The following is a 12,183-nucleotide window of genomic DNA, read 5'->3' on the forward strand; positions in this document are numbered from 1 at the left end:
ACTCTCCCCCACATTTTCCCCCTTCCAAAAAAAAAAAAAAAAAATTAGAGGCTGATTTGCATCCGATAGAAATAAAAAGCGACTTGAGCACAATAACCAGATGTTATTTGAAGATACCGCACCCTCCAAGTACTGGTCACGTGACATGGCCTCTTGGTGAGATTAACTCTCACCAGGGTTCTGACATGCTTATTTTTCCGAAATTCCCGTTGAAATTTAGATAGTCCTTAAATATATTTGCCTTGTGTTAATGATCTCTTATCGCAAAGATCATTTGGGAGGGAAGGACAACTTTTGAGGATCCAACGAAACTTGTTCTTCGGTGGCCAAAAATCAAAGTTAATATACTGGCGCTTAACTGTATTAATATTTGCACGAAATTTGCTACATTCGCTAAACACAACAGTTACATCTTTCAAGTATCATCAAAGAATTCCAGTTTGCAGCAAGAAAAGAAAAAAAAAAACTTAGAACTGATCCAATAAAAGCAAACTGAGATTCTTTAAGTGTCGTAGTTATTTATCGCAATTTTTTCATAAAGATTCGTGCTTTTTATCATGTCTTTTCTTATTCTATAATTTACTAGGAAAAGTGAGGGCCAATGGCTTATTAAGCCATTGACAATCTTGAATAGTTTCCTTGAGATATATTACTGATTTGACTTATTCAATGTTTTTATCTCTAATCAATATTTTATTTATATTATTTTGTTCTTTTGAAACTGTTAGCATTATTTTATTTTTTGCCACATTTATCGTAAGTTCATAATCAGATAAAATATTACACATCCTAACATGGACGTCCGCAGAGGTGGAGGGGAACCCCCCCCCCGGATCTAATTGTGAAAAAAAAAAATATTGATGTAATTATTTGTCTCCAAGTTTTACCCCCTCCCCCGGAAAATTTTCTGCAGACACCCATGCATTCTAGATAATGTTTTAAATCATGTTCATTCCCAGCTAATATCATTAACAAAACATTATGTGCCTGCATTCCACCTGGTTACCCCCCCCTTCAAGATATCCTTTATTACTTTCATCACATTCTCTATATACATATTTGAAAAGTATAATGAACGGATAACGTTAAATAATCATTTTTAATAACATTAAAATAATATGTTATTTAATGTTAATTATCCGTTCTTTTTTAGTATTATCTATTATGCTATATAGTAATATTATTATTATATAGCATTATATCAGTGCTATATAATCCCCTAATTCTTAGGAATAATTAATGTATGTATTTATTTATTTACCCTAAAAAGTGATTGCAGTATTAAAATATTATTTTTGATAAAATCAATGAACGGTGACTTAAACCTAAAGATTTTATTGTCATTCTGAGTTCATAAAAAATCGTCTGAGTGATGTAATGCTTAAAATGTCACATTTTTGTTGTACTGAATTTAATGAAAATGTCTCTTTGTAAAATATAATGTAAAGAATTTTTCTTTTTGCAAAACTTGTAATTTACAGTGCTCTTTGTAACTTTAAAACAGTTATATCTTGAATTAGTTTTACCGTAAAATGCTGTATTCTTTAATAAGAAAATCGTTTTAAAAATTTAATGAAGGCTTATCCTAATTGACATTGTATAATTTATTGATGCCTAATCTTAATAATTATTTGTTTATTTTTAATTAATGCCACCTACGTCGATGGAAATGCTGTAGACTGTACTTGAAGATTCTCCGAGTAATATGCTGCCTCATTTCGGATTATTTTTGTTGTTTAAAACATTATAATGCTTCAGATGTAAATTTGGAATTTTTTTATGTGCGCGCGCGCGTCCTTGGCTATTTCTGGCATTATTTTAAAACGCTAAACAGACCATGCGTTACTTTGAAGTACAGCGAGAATTTGTGGTAGGCCCATTCTCTGTTGTTTGTTGATCGTAATAAATTTGGGGAAGGCCTCGGAGCACCGTTCTAGTTCCTAGTGGTATCTTACATCACAGTTGGCTGGCGGTTGCTAAAATTACCCACGCCACTGTACAGTGATTTTTCTTAGAAAGCCTCAGTCTGCCGCATCTCTAGGACGTGGGACCATGGCTTAACTGTCTGACGTTGAACCACTGCATGTATTTACCTACGATAACTGTTTTCTTCTGTATTAGTGAGAGGACCGTTTCATTGATCGAGTCTGATTAAGTGATGATAGAAACTATGAAGGATGGCTTCAGCACCACTCTTTGGTAAAGCGATAAGTGATATCAGAGGTATGTCATCCCCTCCTCACCCCACTGAGAATTTTATTTAGTGTGTATATTGTTCTTACTATTATGTTATGTGTTACACTGCGAATAAAATTCTCCATATATTTTAATAGATTATTTTCGAAAATAAAGTATTAGGATGAAACTTAAGCTTTTGTTTGCAAATTCAATTTTATGTTTTAGATGGGATCAGGATGGAATACCATGAAAAATATTTTCAAAATAGTTATTGAGAATAAGGCATAGACTGTGAAAAATTTGATAGAATAAATTGAAGAAATTTTCTTACTGCAGTGTGGAGTAAAACTGTTTCTCTAAATTTTTTATTAGCATTTTTCCAAGAGATAGTTATCTTACTTTATTTACAAATAATGAAATACATTCCATTCTTCATTATTGAAATACATAATAACTCAGTTGATTCTTATTATTTTTATTTCTAATTATTATTTTTTTCATGGGTGCATATAAATAGGTAATTTATAAGGAATTTGATTAAAATGAAACAAAAAAAAAAGAATAAAATTTTTTCAGAGAAGATAATTATAATGGGGTTTGACATAAACTAGCCAAAGAATTACATGATTTATTTATGTATTATTATTATTATTGTTGATGGTTTTAAAATGTACTGGCTTAATTAAAACAATCCTTTTAGATTTATTTATTTATTTATTTCAAGATTCAGATCCATAAGCTCAAACCATTTGATGGATCTCTGAAATTTGTGTTAGAAAGGAATCGATTGACAATTAGAGACCACAGAAACCCATGGGAGGGTGAAGGGGCATGAACAGATGATATCAGTGGCAGAATTATATTAAAAATTAAGAAGTTAGAAAGAAACTTAGTTTGTTTAGCATTCAAGAATATATGAGCAGAATTAATCTAAGATGATATAATATGGTCACTTTGTTATGCAGTGAGAAAGGAAAAGTTAGAAAGGTTTTGCTAAGAAAAGAGAGAAACTAAGAGTTGGAGACTGATGCAACTAAAGGCAATCCTTAGAAAATGGAGTCACAAGATCTGATGGTATTGGATACCTAATAAATAACAGTTTGGAAGTAAATTGTCTATTGTTATAATAATGCAGACTTAATTGTATAGCACTATGTTCTCATTGTTCATTTCCCAATTCCAGTATTTGCTCATATCAGTCTACTTGATATTGCCTGCCATTCAATAAGATCATTCTCATATTTAGTGTTGAATACTGTAACTACTTCTTTTCCATGATAGTTATTGACAAATACATTATTGACTCATTCAGTTTTCAATGTTGTTTTACTGATCTCTTTTATTTTCTCCCTGATGACGTGCTTGTAACAAGGATGAAATATATAAGAGCAAATAAATGTTTAAGGTGGTTCATAAAATCCATTAATAAACATGTTTGATTTCTCATATCTGAAAACTGTAATTGCAGTTCTTACGTTATTCCTGTTGGTTTTTTGAAAAAAAAAAATGATGTTACTGAAATCTTTTATTCAAATAAGTTTAGAAATGATAGGAACTGTACCAACATAAGTATTAGTATTAATTTTCAGGCCTCCATGGAGTCATAAGATGTGTTATGGGGAATGGTGTTATTACGTGTTTCCAAGTGCAGCACCACTAGTTACACAAAAGTCAATACTATCACACAAAAAAAAAAAAAAAAAAAAAAAATAAGCAGAAATGTTTCATTGGAATTTTGGATTTCTTTTGCCAAGTGGTAAGTGCTCGCACTGATCCCTGATATCATTTTCTCTCTCTCTCACACACACACACACACACACACACACACACACACACACACACACACACACACACACACACACACACACACACAAAATACCTGGTATCATACAGGAAGCAGCAAGATTTCTAATTTTTAAGATTATCATCTTAAACCTCCAAGAAGCATGTGTAGCTCAGTGGATATGGCGTTTGCACACCACTGCACTTGACTGCATGAAGGAAGACTTTGTTTCGAATCTAGTCGGCTTTTTCTAAGCCTTTTTTTGATCAGTTCCTCAGTTAGTCGATCTCTGGCATGGAAAAACGGGTTTTTTCTCCCGGAAACTCGGGTTTTTCATCCCATAAACTCAAGAAAAGACCATAGAACCCACATTATTTTAGACATTAAATACCACGAGATGGTGGCACTTGTTGAGCCGTCTCTCTTCACTGCGTGCTGCTTGATTAGTGATAGCCTTTGGCCAGCTATCTCTGATTCGCTGCCAGTGGAAATTGAACTGCCCACTCAGTCTCCAAAAGTTAGATAGGGCTAAATGGCCTCGCCTACTCTCTATACAGGAATAAAAAAGCATTAGCTGATTTTTTTTTTTTTTTGAACCTCCAAGGAGTCAAGTATTTGTTGAGGGAGGCTGTACATTCATCCAAACCAGCTGTCATACCTTTTGTTTAAACTCATTCACACTAGATGCACTCACTACTTCAACTGGTAAACTATTCCACTCACCTACTACTCTGTTAGTTTCTTAACTACAACGAAACTTAACTTCCATGGATGCACCCTATGTTCTCTCCCTATCTTTCATATAACAAAAAATTTCAGGCAATATCCTATAACATCCATTAAGAAGTTTATAGACCTCTATCACATCACCCCCTCTTTCTCCTATTAACAGTAGTCCACATGCTCACAGTCTGTCCTCATAATATAAATTCCATAATCCTGATATAATCTGTGTAACTCTTCTTTGCTTCCTTTCCACAGTTTCTTTATCCCCTTGGAACCCCAGAGACCAAATCTGCATAGTAGTCCAGGTGCTGTCTTATCAAGTCCTTGTAAAGAGGCAAAATAATGTCCTTATCCTTGCATGCCAAGGTTCACTTCAATATCTCAATTATCATCTGAGTTGTATTTGCAATTTTTGCTACATGAACTTTGAACTTGAAATTCTTAGCTGCCAATACACCAAGATCCCTAGCCTCATCAGTTTCTTGTAGCATAACCCTGCTAATATAAATAATATGCCATTGGAAACTCATCACACCAAACTGTATAACTTTACACGTATTAACATTGAACTGACGACAGGCATTTTCATTTGCCCAAATTCCCAGCTAATTCAAGCCATTCTGTAAGAATGCTGGATATCAGTAGCATCCCTGATTGCTCTGCTCACCTTTCATCATCAGCAAACAACTGAACATCTTCTGTTAGATCCTTCCTAATGTCATTAATATGTAGATTGAACAATGGTCCAAGGAATGAGCCTTGGGCTACACTACTGGTCACCTTAAATCTGGCAGATTCACACCCACCCTATACCACTTTTATAATACCCGACTTTCAGCTATCCACTTATCCAAGTCAAGAGTTTATATTCCAAACCCCATATTCTGTAGTTTATGCAACAGACTCTCATGTGGTATCCTATCAATTGCCTTAGCAAAATCCAACAGTATCATAATGTATCCATTTCCTTTATACAATTCGGCCATAACATTGTTATAAAATGTGAAAAAATTGCTAAAACACGACCTCTTTTAGTAAATTTATTCTATTCTTTGCACAGCATAGTTTGTCTGTGTACCCAATTCTGTATGCGAGTTCTTACCAACTTTTCTAGAATCTTCACCAATATGCCAGAGATACTGATAGATTGACAGTTTGACAAATTGCACTACCTTTGTACAACAAAACTATCATACATTTTTTCCATTGCAGTATCTTTCCTAGGTTGACTCAACTTGCAAACATCTCAAAAGCCTAGCCAGTTCGGCTGAGCATGCCTTTATCATATTTTCTGATATTCCATCTGTCCCTATTGCTAAATTATTATTCAATTATGCAACAGCTCTTCAACCTGCATTTTTGGAAATTATGGAGACAACTACTGTGTTTGAATAAAAACTTTAGTTTAATATTACTAAAATTTTACAATTCGACGTTTCGACCTTTATGTCAAGGTCATCTTCTGGAGCGTACAAATATACACAAGAAACAAGCTATACTACAATCATGCTGGTTCGTTAAAGACACTGACTAACCGCTACCACAATTGTTGGCCTGACCTCTGGTGAAAAAATAAAATAAAATAAAATAAAAAAATTTTACATCAACGCTAGAGTCCTATTATTTGTGTTGTCTACTATATTCATATATTAACATCATTCTATCCAGTTGGGGTGGAATGGTTTCTAATACTAGCAGATTGGCTAGAGTCCTGACTTATGTTGAATCTTTCATATTAGATTGGCTGAATGTGTGCCATCCAGATCCTTGGAATTTTCATACCATCTTTATTGTTGATATTTGGGTGGTTTATCAGGATTTCGCAGGATTCTTTAAATTTTCTTTCGTACCATGTTTTTGTGCGAAAGAAAATTTAAAGAATCCTGCGAAATCCTGATAAACCACTCAAATATCAACAATAAAGATGGTATGAAAATTCCAAGGATCTGGATGGCACACATTCAGCCAACCTAATATGAAAGATTCAACATAAGTCAGGACTCTAGCCAATCTGCTAGTATTAGAAACCATTCCACCCCAACTGGATGGAATGATGTTAATATATGTATATAGTAGACAACACAAATAATAGGACTCTAGCGTTGATGTAAAATTTTTTTTATTTTATTTTATTTTTTCACCAGAGGTCAGGCCAACAATTGTGGTAGCGGTTAGTCAGTGTCTTTAACGAACCAGTATGATTGTAGTATAGCTTGTTTCTTGTGTATATTTGTACGCTCCAGAAGATGACCTTGACATAAAGATCAAAACGTCGAATTGTAAAATTTTAGTAATATTAAACTAAAGTTTTTATTCAAACACGGTAGTTGTTTCCATAATTTCCAAAAATGCATTCGGATCACCGTGCAAGCCTAAAAGAAAAGCTCTTCAACCTCATTCTCACCTCTAACGCTTCATCCAGTGTAGTAGTTGCACCATGCACTGTATTGCATACACCTGGTTGATATCGTAGCATTCCCATAATTGCAATCCATTATAGGAACTGATAGCTAGTTTCTACCTTTATTGAAGTACAGGTTGTTCATAATGGTTGCAGGGGTTTCAAAAATTGTTAGAGATCACTGTCTTATTACTAAACCTTGATTATTCCAGGATACTGAGTCTGTTAGTTATCATACCACACAGTAACCAGCAAACTCTTACCATCATGCAGCTTAAATTACAGATATCTTGTTAAGTAATATGTACTAATATGCAATAAGAACCACTATAGTTAAATAAGTCATTATGTTTGTAAAACAATAAAATATAATGTTCACATTATCTGTGTTTTTTCATGTCTCAGGGCATCCCCTCCTCTTCCAGTAATAGAGAGTGTGCTGCATGCTTATTATTAGTCAGGCCTCCATGGAGTAAAAAAAACTCATCGTGGGAGGTCCTTCCTAAGAAACACAAAGTCTATCATACCACTCCTTAAACTCATTGACTGTTCTCGATCTCACCACTCCATCAGGCAATGCATTCCATGGTTCAACCACCCTCCATGCAAAGAAACCACTCCTCACCCTCTTGCTCACAGTTTCCTTTCGTAACTTCCAGAGATGGCCTCTTGTCATCACTCCTTCCTGCTGTTCAACCAAGCGAAAGAACTCCCCAGTGTCAACATTGTAACCACCTCTCAACAGTTTAAAAGTCTCATCACCTCTCCTTCTTCTATCCAACAACCTCTGCAGTCCACATTCCCTCAGCCGATACTCATAACTATCATTGTACAGTTCTGAAACCATCTTTGTTATCCGCCTTTGTCCCCTTTCCACAGTTAATTTGTCCCCGTGTGGTCTGATCAGGGTCTTATACAATGGAATGATAATTGTTTTATCTCTGCAGATCAGTGTCCTTCTCATTTTTGCAGCAATTCTCTGTGTTACCTTCACCACCTTTGCAATATGTCCTCTAAATTTCAGGTTTCTATCAATCATCAACCCCAGATCTCTTATCTTCCCTACTTCCTCCAGTATAACTCCTCCCATAGAGTATGCAGTGTCCCATCGATGTTTCCCAAACCTCAAGACCTTACATTTTGCTGCATTAAACTGAAACCCCCATTCATTTGCCCATCTATCTAGCTTATTCAAATCCTCTTGCAGGGCTGCTGCATCTGCACTATTACTAATAATCCTTCCCAGCTTGACATCATCTGCAAACAACTGAATATCCCCTTGCAATCCACTGACAATGTCATTGATATAAAGGTTAAACAATATAGGTCCCAGTACTGAGCCCTGTGGGACCCCACTTTTAACCTTCTGCTTCCTTGAAACTGCCCCACCATACACAACTCTCTGATACCTATCAGACAGCCAATCCTGAATCCAGTTGACCAATCTGACATCCAGACCCATGTGCTGCAACTTAAATATCATCTTATCATGTGGCACCCTGTCAAATGCCTTTGCTAAGTCTAATAAAATGGCAGTATATGCCTTTTCCTCATCTAACACTCTTTTAACTTTATCATAAAAGGCTAGCATATTGCTAAAACAAGAGTGCCCTTTCACAAATCCATGTTGACTCTCACAGATAACATTACCCTCATCTGCCCAATGCTGTATATGGCCCTTCACTACTTTCGCCAAGATCTTACTAACTACTGATGACACACAAACTGGCCTATAATTAGACACTTCCTGTCTGCTACTGCCCTTATGCAATGGCACTTTCTTACCTTCCTTCCATTCCATGTGCACCTTTCCCAGCCAGACTTTCATTGAAAAGCCAGGTCAAAGGCAGTCTCCTAGAACATTCTCAGGCTATCAGCTTTCAAAATGACCCCCCCCCCCCCCCGCAGTTCTATGGCAAATTAATGCAATCAAACTTTTTTTGAAGTTGGGGTAGTGGTTTAAAGCAGATGCTGATTCAGAAAGTTGCCTTTTGGACCTATAGCGACTTCTGTGTAAAACCAGTTGTCTTCTTCCATTTAATCTTATGTGAAGGAGTATTCAGAGTGTGGTCTGCTGGTCCCAGCATACCATAAATATTATTAATATTAGTGAGTAAGTTATATTAAGTTAGTAATAAGTAACTATTATTACTATTATTATTAAACACCTCCAGGGAGGCCAAAGACTCATCAAGGGAGGGCACTGCTCCACAGCTCTGCCTCCCCCGCTCAATCCACCATCTGACCGCAACTACACCAATCCATCTACCGCTGACCACCACCACTAGTATTTCCAAAGACACTCACAAACATTCATGCCCACGCATGGATTTGAACCTGCAGCCTTTTGGCTAGAGAGTGGACACAATAACCGATGACCAAAAAATGTATCGAATTGAATATTGCAAGGACCTCATTAAAACTGCTCATAAGGACTCGAACTTCCTTGAAATGATTGTTACTGGTGATGAAACGTGGTGTATGAGCCCGAAACAAAGCGCCAGAGTGCTGAGGGGAGAACACCAAAAGAGGGGCATCCTAAAAAAAGTCGTTTGGAGAAGTCAAAAGTAAAGGCAATGCTGATTTGTTTCTGTGATTCCAAGGGCAAAGAATTCATTCCACTTGGCGAATCAGTCAATGGTGAGTTTTATCTTGAAGTTTTGAAGTGATTGATAGTGAGAATTTGGCACTTACGGCATGAATATCGTGATGCAGACAGCTGGTCACTTTCGCACGATAATGCATCATCTTATCGTTCGAACATTGTGAGACAGTTTTTGAGCAAAAACCAAGTTTGTGTGTTGGATCACCTGATTTTAGCACCCTGTGACTTCTTTCTCTTCCCCCAACTTCATTTGCTGATGAAAGGAATGCGATACGACACCATTGAAAATGTTCAAGTGGCAGTAACCATGACCCTCAACGTTATCCCAAAAACCGATATAAAAAGCTCATTTAACGAATTAATTGACCATGCCAAACACTGTATCGAAGTTGAGGGAGAGTATATTGATTGAAATAAATGATTTGAATAATTATAATTGGCCTGTGTTTTATTTTCTATCAAACGTTTGGCCTCTTTTTGGACAGAGGATGTGTATGCTCCATACAATAGAACATACTGAAATTTTTCTAGGAATTGTAGACATACCTTGTATTGTGTTTCCTTTATAATTACAGTAGTCAGACTGGAATGTATTGAAAATCCCACATTAGATAAAATAGAGTTGGGAAAAGTAGGATATGCACAATCAAAAGTATGCAATTTGTCAAAAGTATGCCTCAACATCTCTCAACTACTGGACATATGAAGGATTCATAACTCTAATCTGTAGGCTTACATTTAATGAATCAGTGTATTGATTCTGGCTTCAGCAAATTTATGTCTCCTTTCAAAAACAGAGTAATTCAGATCAGACATCTTGATGTCCTCCTTAAATTCTGCTATATGGAACAAGGAGCAATCAGTGCAATGTCAGTGGTCCTAACAAGCAGTTAAGCACCCAATGACCTTTCAAGTATTCTTGGACTTCACAACCGTAACTCGAGGATAAGGTGGTTATCCCTATGCCTCCTGGTGTATCCTATGTTTGTAGATGCATGTGTTCATGGGGACCGGTTTGCCTGTTCTGGGAACAAAAACCTCAAGTTCCCAGGTGATAAAACCCCCTCTACCTCCATATGAGACCAACTAACTCACCGTTTGTCAAAAGAGATGATAAAGGTTGCTCACATCACTGATGGGAATCGAACTTGGGTCTTTCCGACCAAAGGGCTTCGTCTATACTGACTGAGCTATGGAGGTTCATTAGTGTTCCAGCCTATGGTACTTTCTGCCTGATTTCTCATTAAGGTTTTCAGCCAAATTCTAAGGAATAATGTTACCTGCGACTGGAATGTGTAATTGAAATTCAAAGAGGAAGTGAAACAACATGATTGAAGGGAAGAAATGTGTGTTCTTTAAAAAAAAAAAAAAAAAAAAAAAAAGGTTAAAGAACTGTATAAAGAGAGAGAGGGAGAGGCTGATGCATATTAAACTTTTCAGTCTTCCTGGTTGGCCGAGTGTTTAGTGTAACCACTCTCCAGCCAACAGGCTGCAGGTTTGAATATCGTCATGGGCATAGATGTGTATATCTGATACTATCTTTAGGTGGTAGCTGAATTTCATTGCTCATGTGTGAGACCACCACCACCCCACTTAATGGAGGTCTATGAAGTGACTCTTAACCTACCTAGATGTTAATATAGTATAGGTTTACAACCTTTAATAGGCAGGAACCACATAAAAAAAAAAAAAAAAAAAAAAAAAGCCCAACACAATGATATAGATTATAGTGATATCATCAGAAACATCAGCATAGAGATGGGACTGGGAATTCAGAAACAAATAGACGAAACAAAGTTTAAAAGACGAATATAACAGTACACTACAGATATCCCTTCAGTTGCATTTTCAGCAGATAATTGACTAAAATCTGTATGGATGGAGAAAACATGTCTACCACACAAGATATTCTCGTCTCCTTTTAGGAATATTCAGAAATACTATGGACATCTGTTGGAAGACAATAGAATAGAATAGTGGAAAATTATACTCCTGGAACATGTTTTTTTTTTTTCTGTTCATATCCAAAATAGGCATAGCTGACTCATTACAGTAGCTGAAGTTATTACGGTCTATAAAGAAGACTAGGAAATCCTTTGACCGTATCTAGATATGGAATGGAACTATATGTTGAGAACTATATGGCTTGAGATTTAATTTCTCTCAGTTTGGTTAATACGTTCGCTGCCAACTACGAGTATATTCGTAGTTGGTATATGAGCCACACAAGCCAGCTACAAGTATACTCATATGACGCTTACCACCGGCAACGAGATAACCCATAATGACCTTAAAGAAGTGAAAATGCTTGGTTTGTGGAGCTAGCAGCAAAACTGTGTATACTCATAGATGGTATATGCTCTGCACAAGCCAGCTACGAGTATATTCTTATAACGCTTACCACCGGCAATGAGATTACTCGTACTGACATTAAAGAAGTGAAATTGCTTGGCGTATGGGAACAAACTATGCCGAAGTAGCATGGCAGCG

The 12,183-nt window shown here is 36.2% G+C and overlaps 1 protein-coding gene across 3 annotated transcripts in view; it reads left to right on the plus strand.

The window, feature by feature from the left end:
• Positions 1-12,183, plus strand: part of LOC150094147 (uncharacterized) — a 387,756-nt gene that overhangs the window by 107,310 nt on the left and 268,263 nt on the right. For 2 of the 3 annotated variants that reach the window (XM_090412301.1, XM_090412300.1), the window contains one exon: positions 2,122-2,223. In XM_090412301.1, the coding sequence (XP_090268427.1) occupies positions 2,178-2,223 (46 nt within the window). In that variant the 5' untranslated portion in view covers positions 2,122-2,177. Of the gene's footprint in view, positions 1-1,950; positions 2,224-12,183 lie in introns of those variants that run through there. The other variant, XM_090412302.1, reaches the window with a different exon arrangement.

This window comes from Typopeltis vanoorti, chromosome 22 (assembly GCF_054136105.1).
Source record: "Typopeltis vanoorti isolate ZY-2024b chromosome 22, IOZ_Tvanoo_1.0, whole genome shotgun sequence".
Classification (NCBI taxonomy): Eukaryota; Metazoa; Arthropoda; class Arachnida; order Uropygi; family Thelyphonidae; genus Typopeltis; species Typopeltis vanoorti.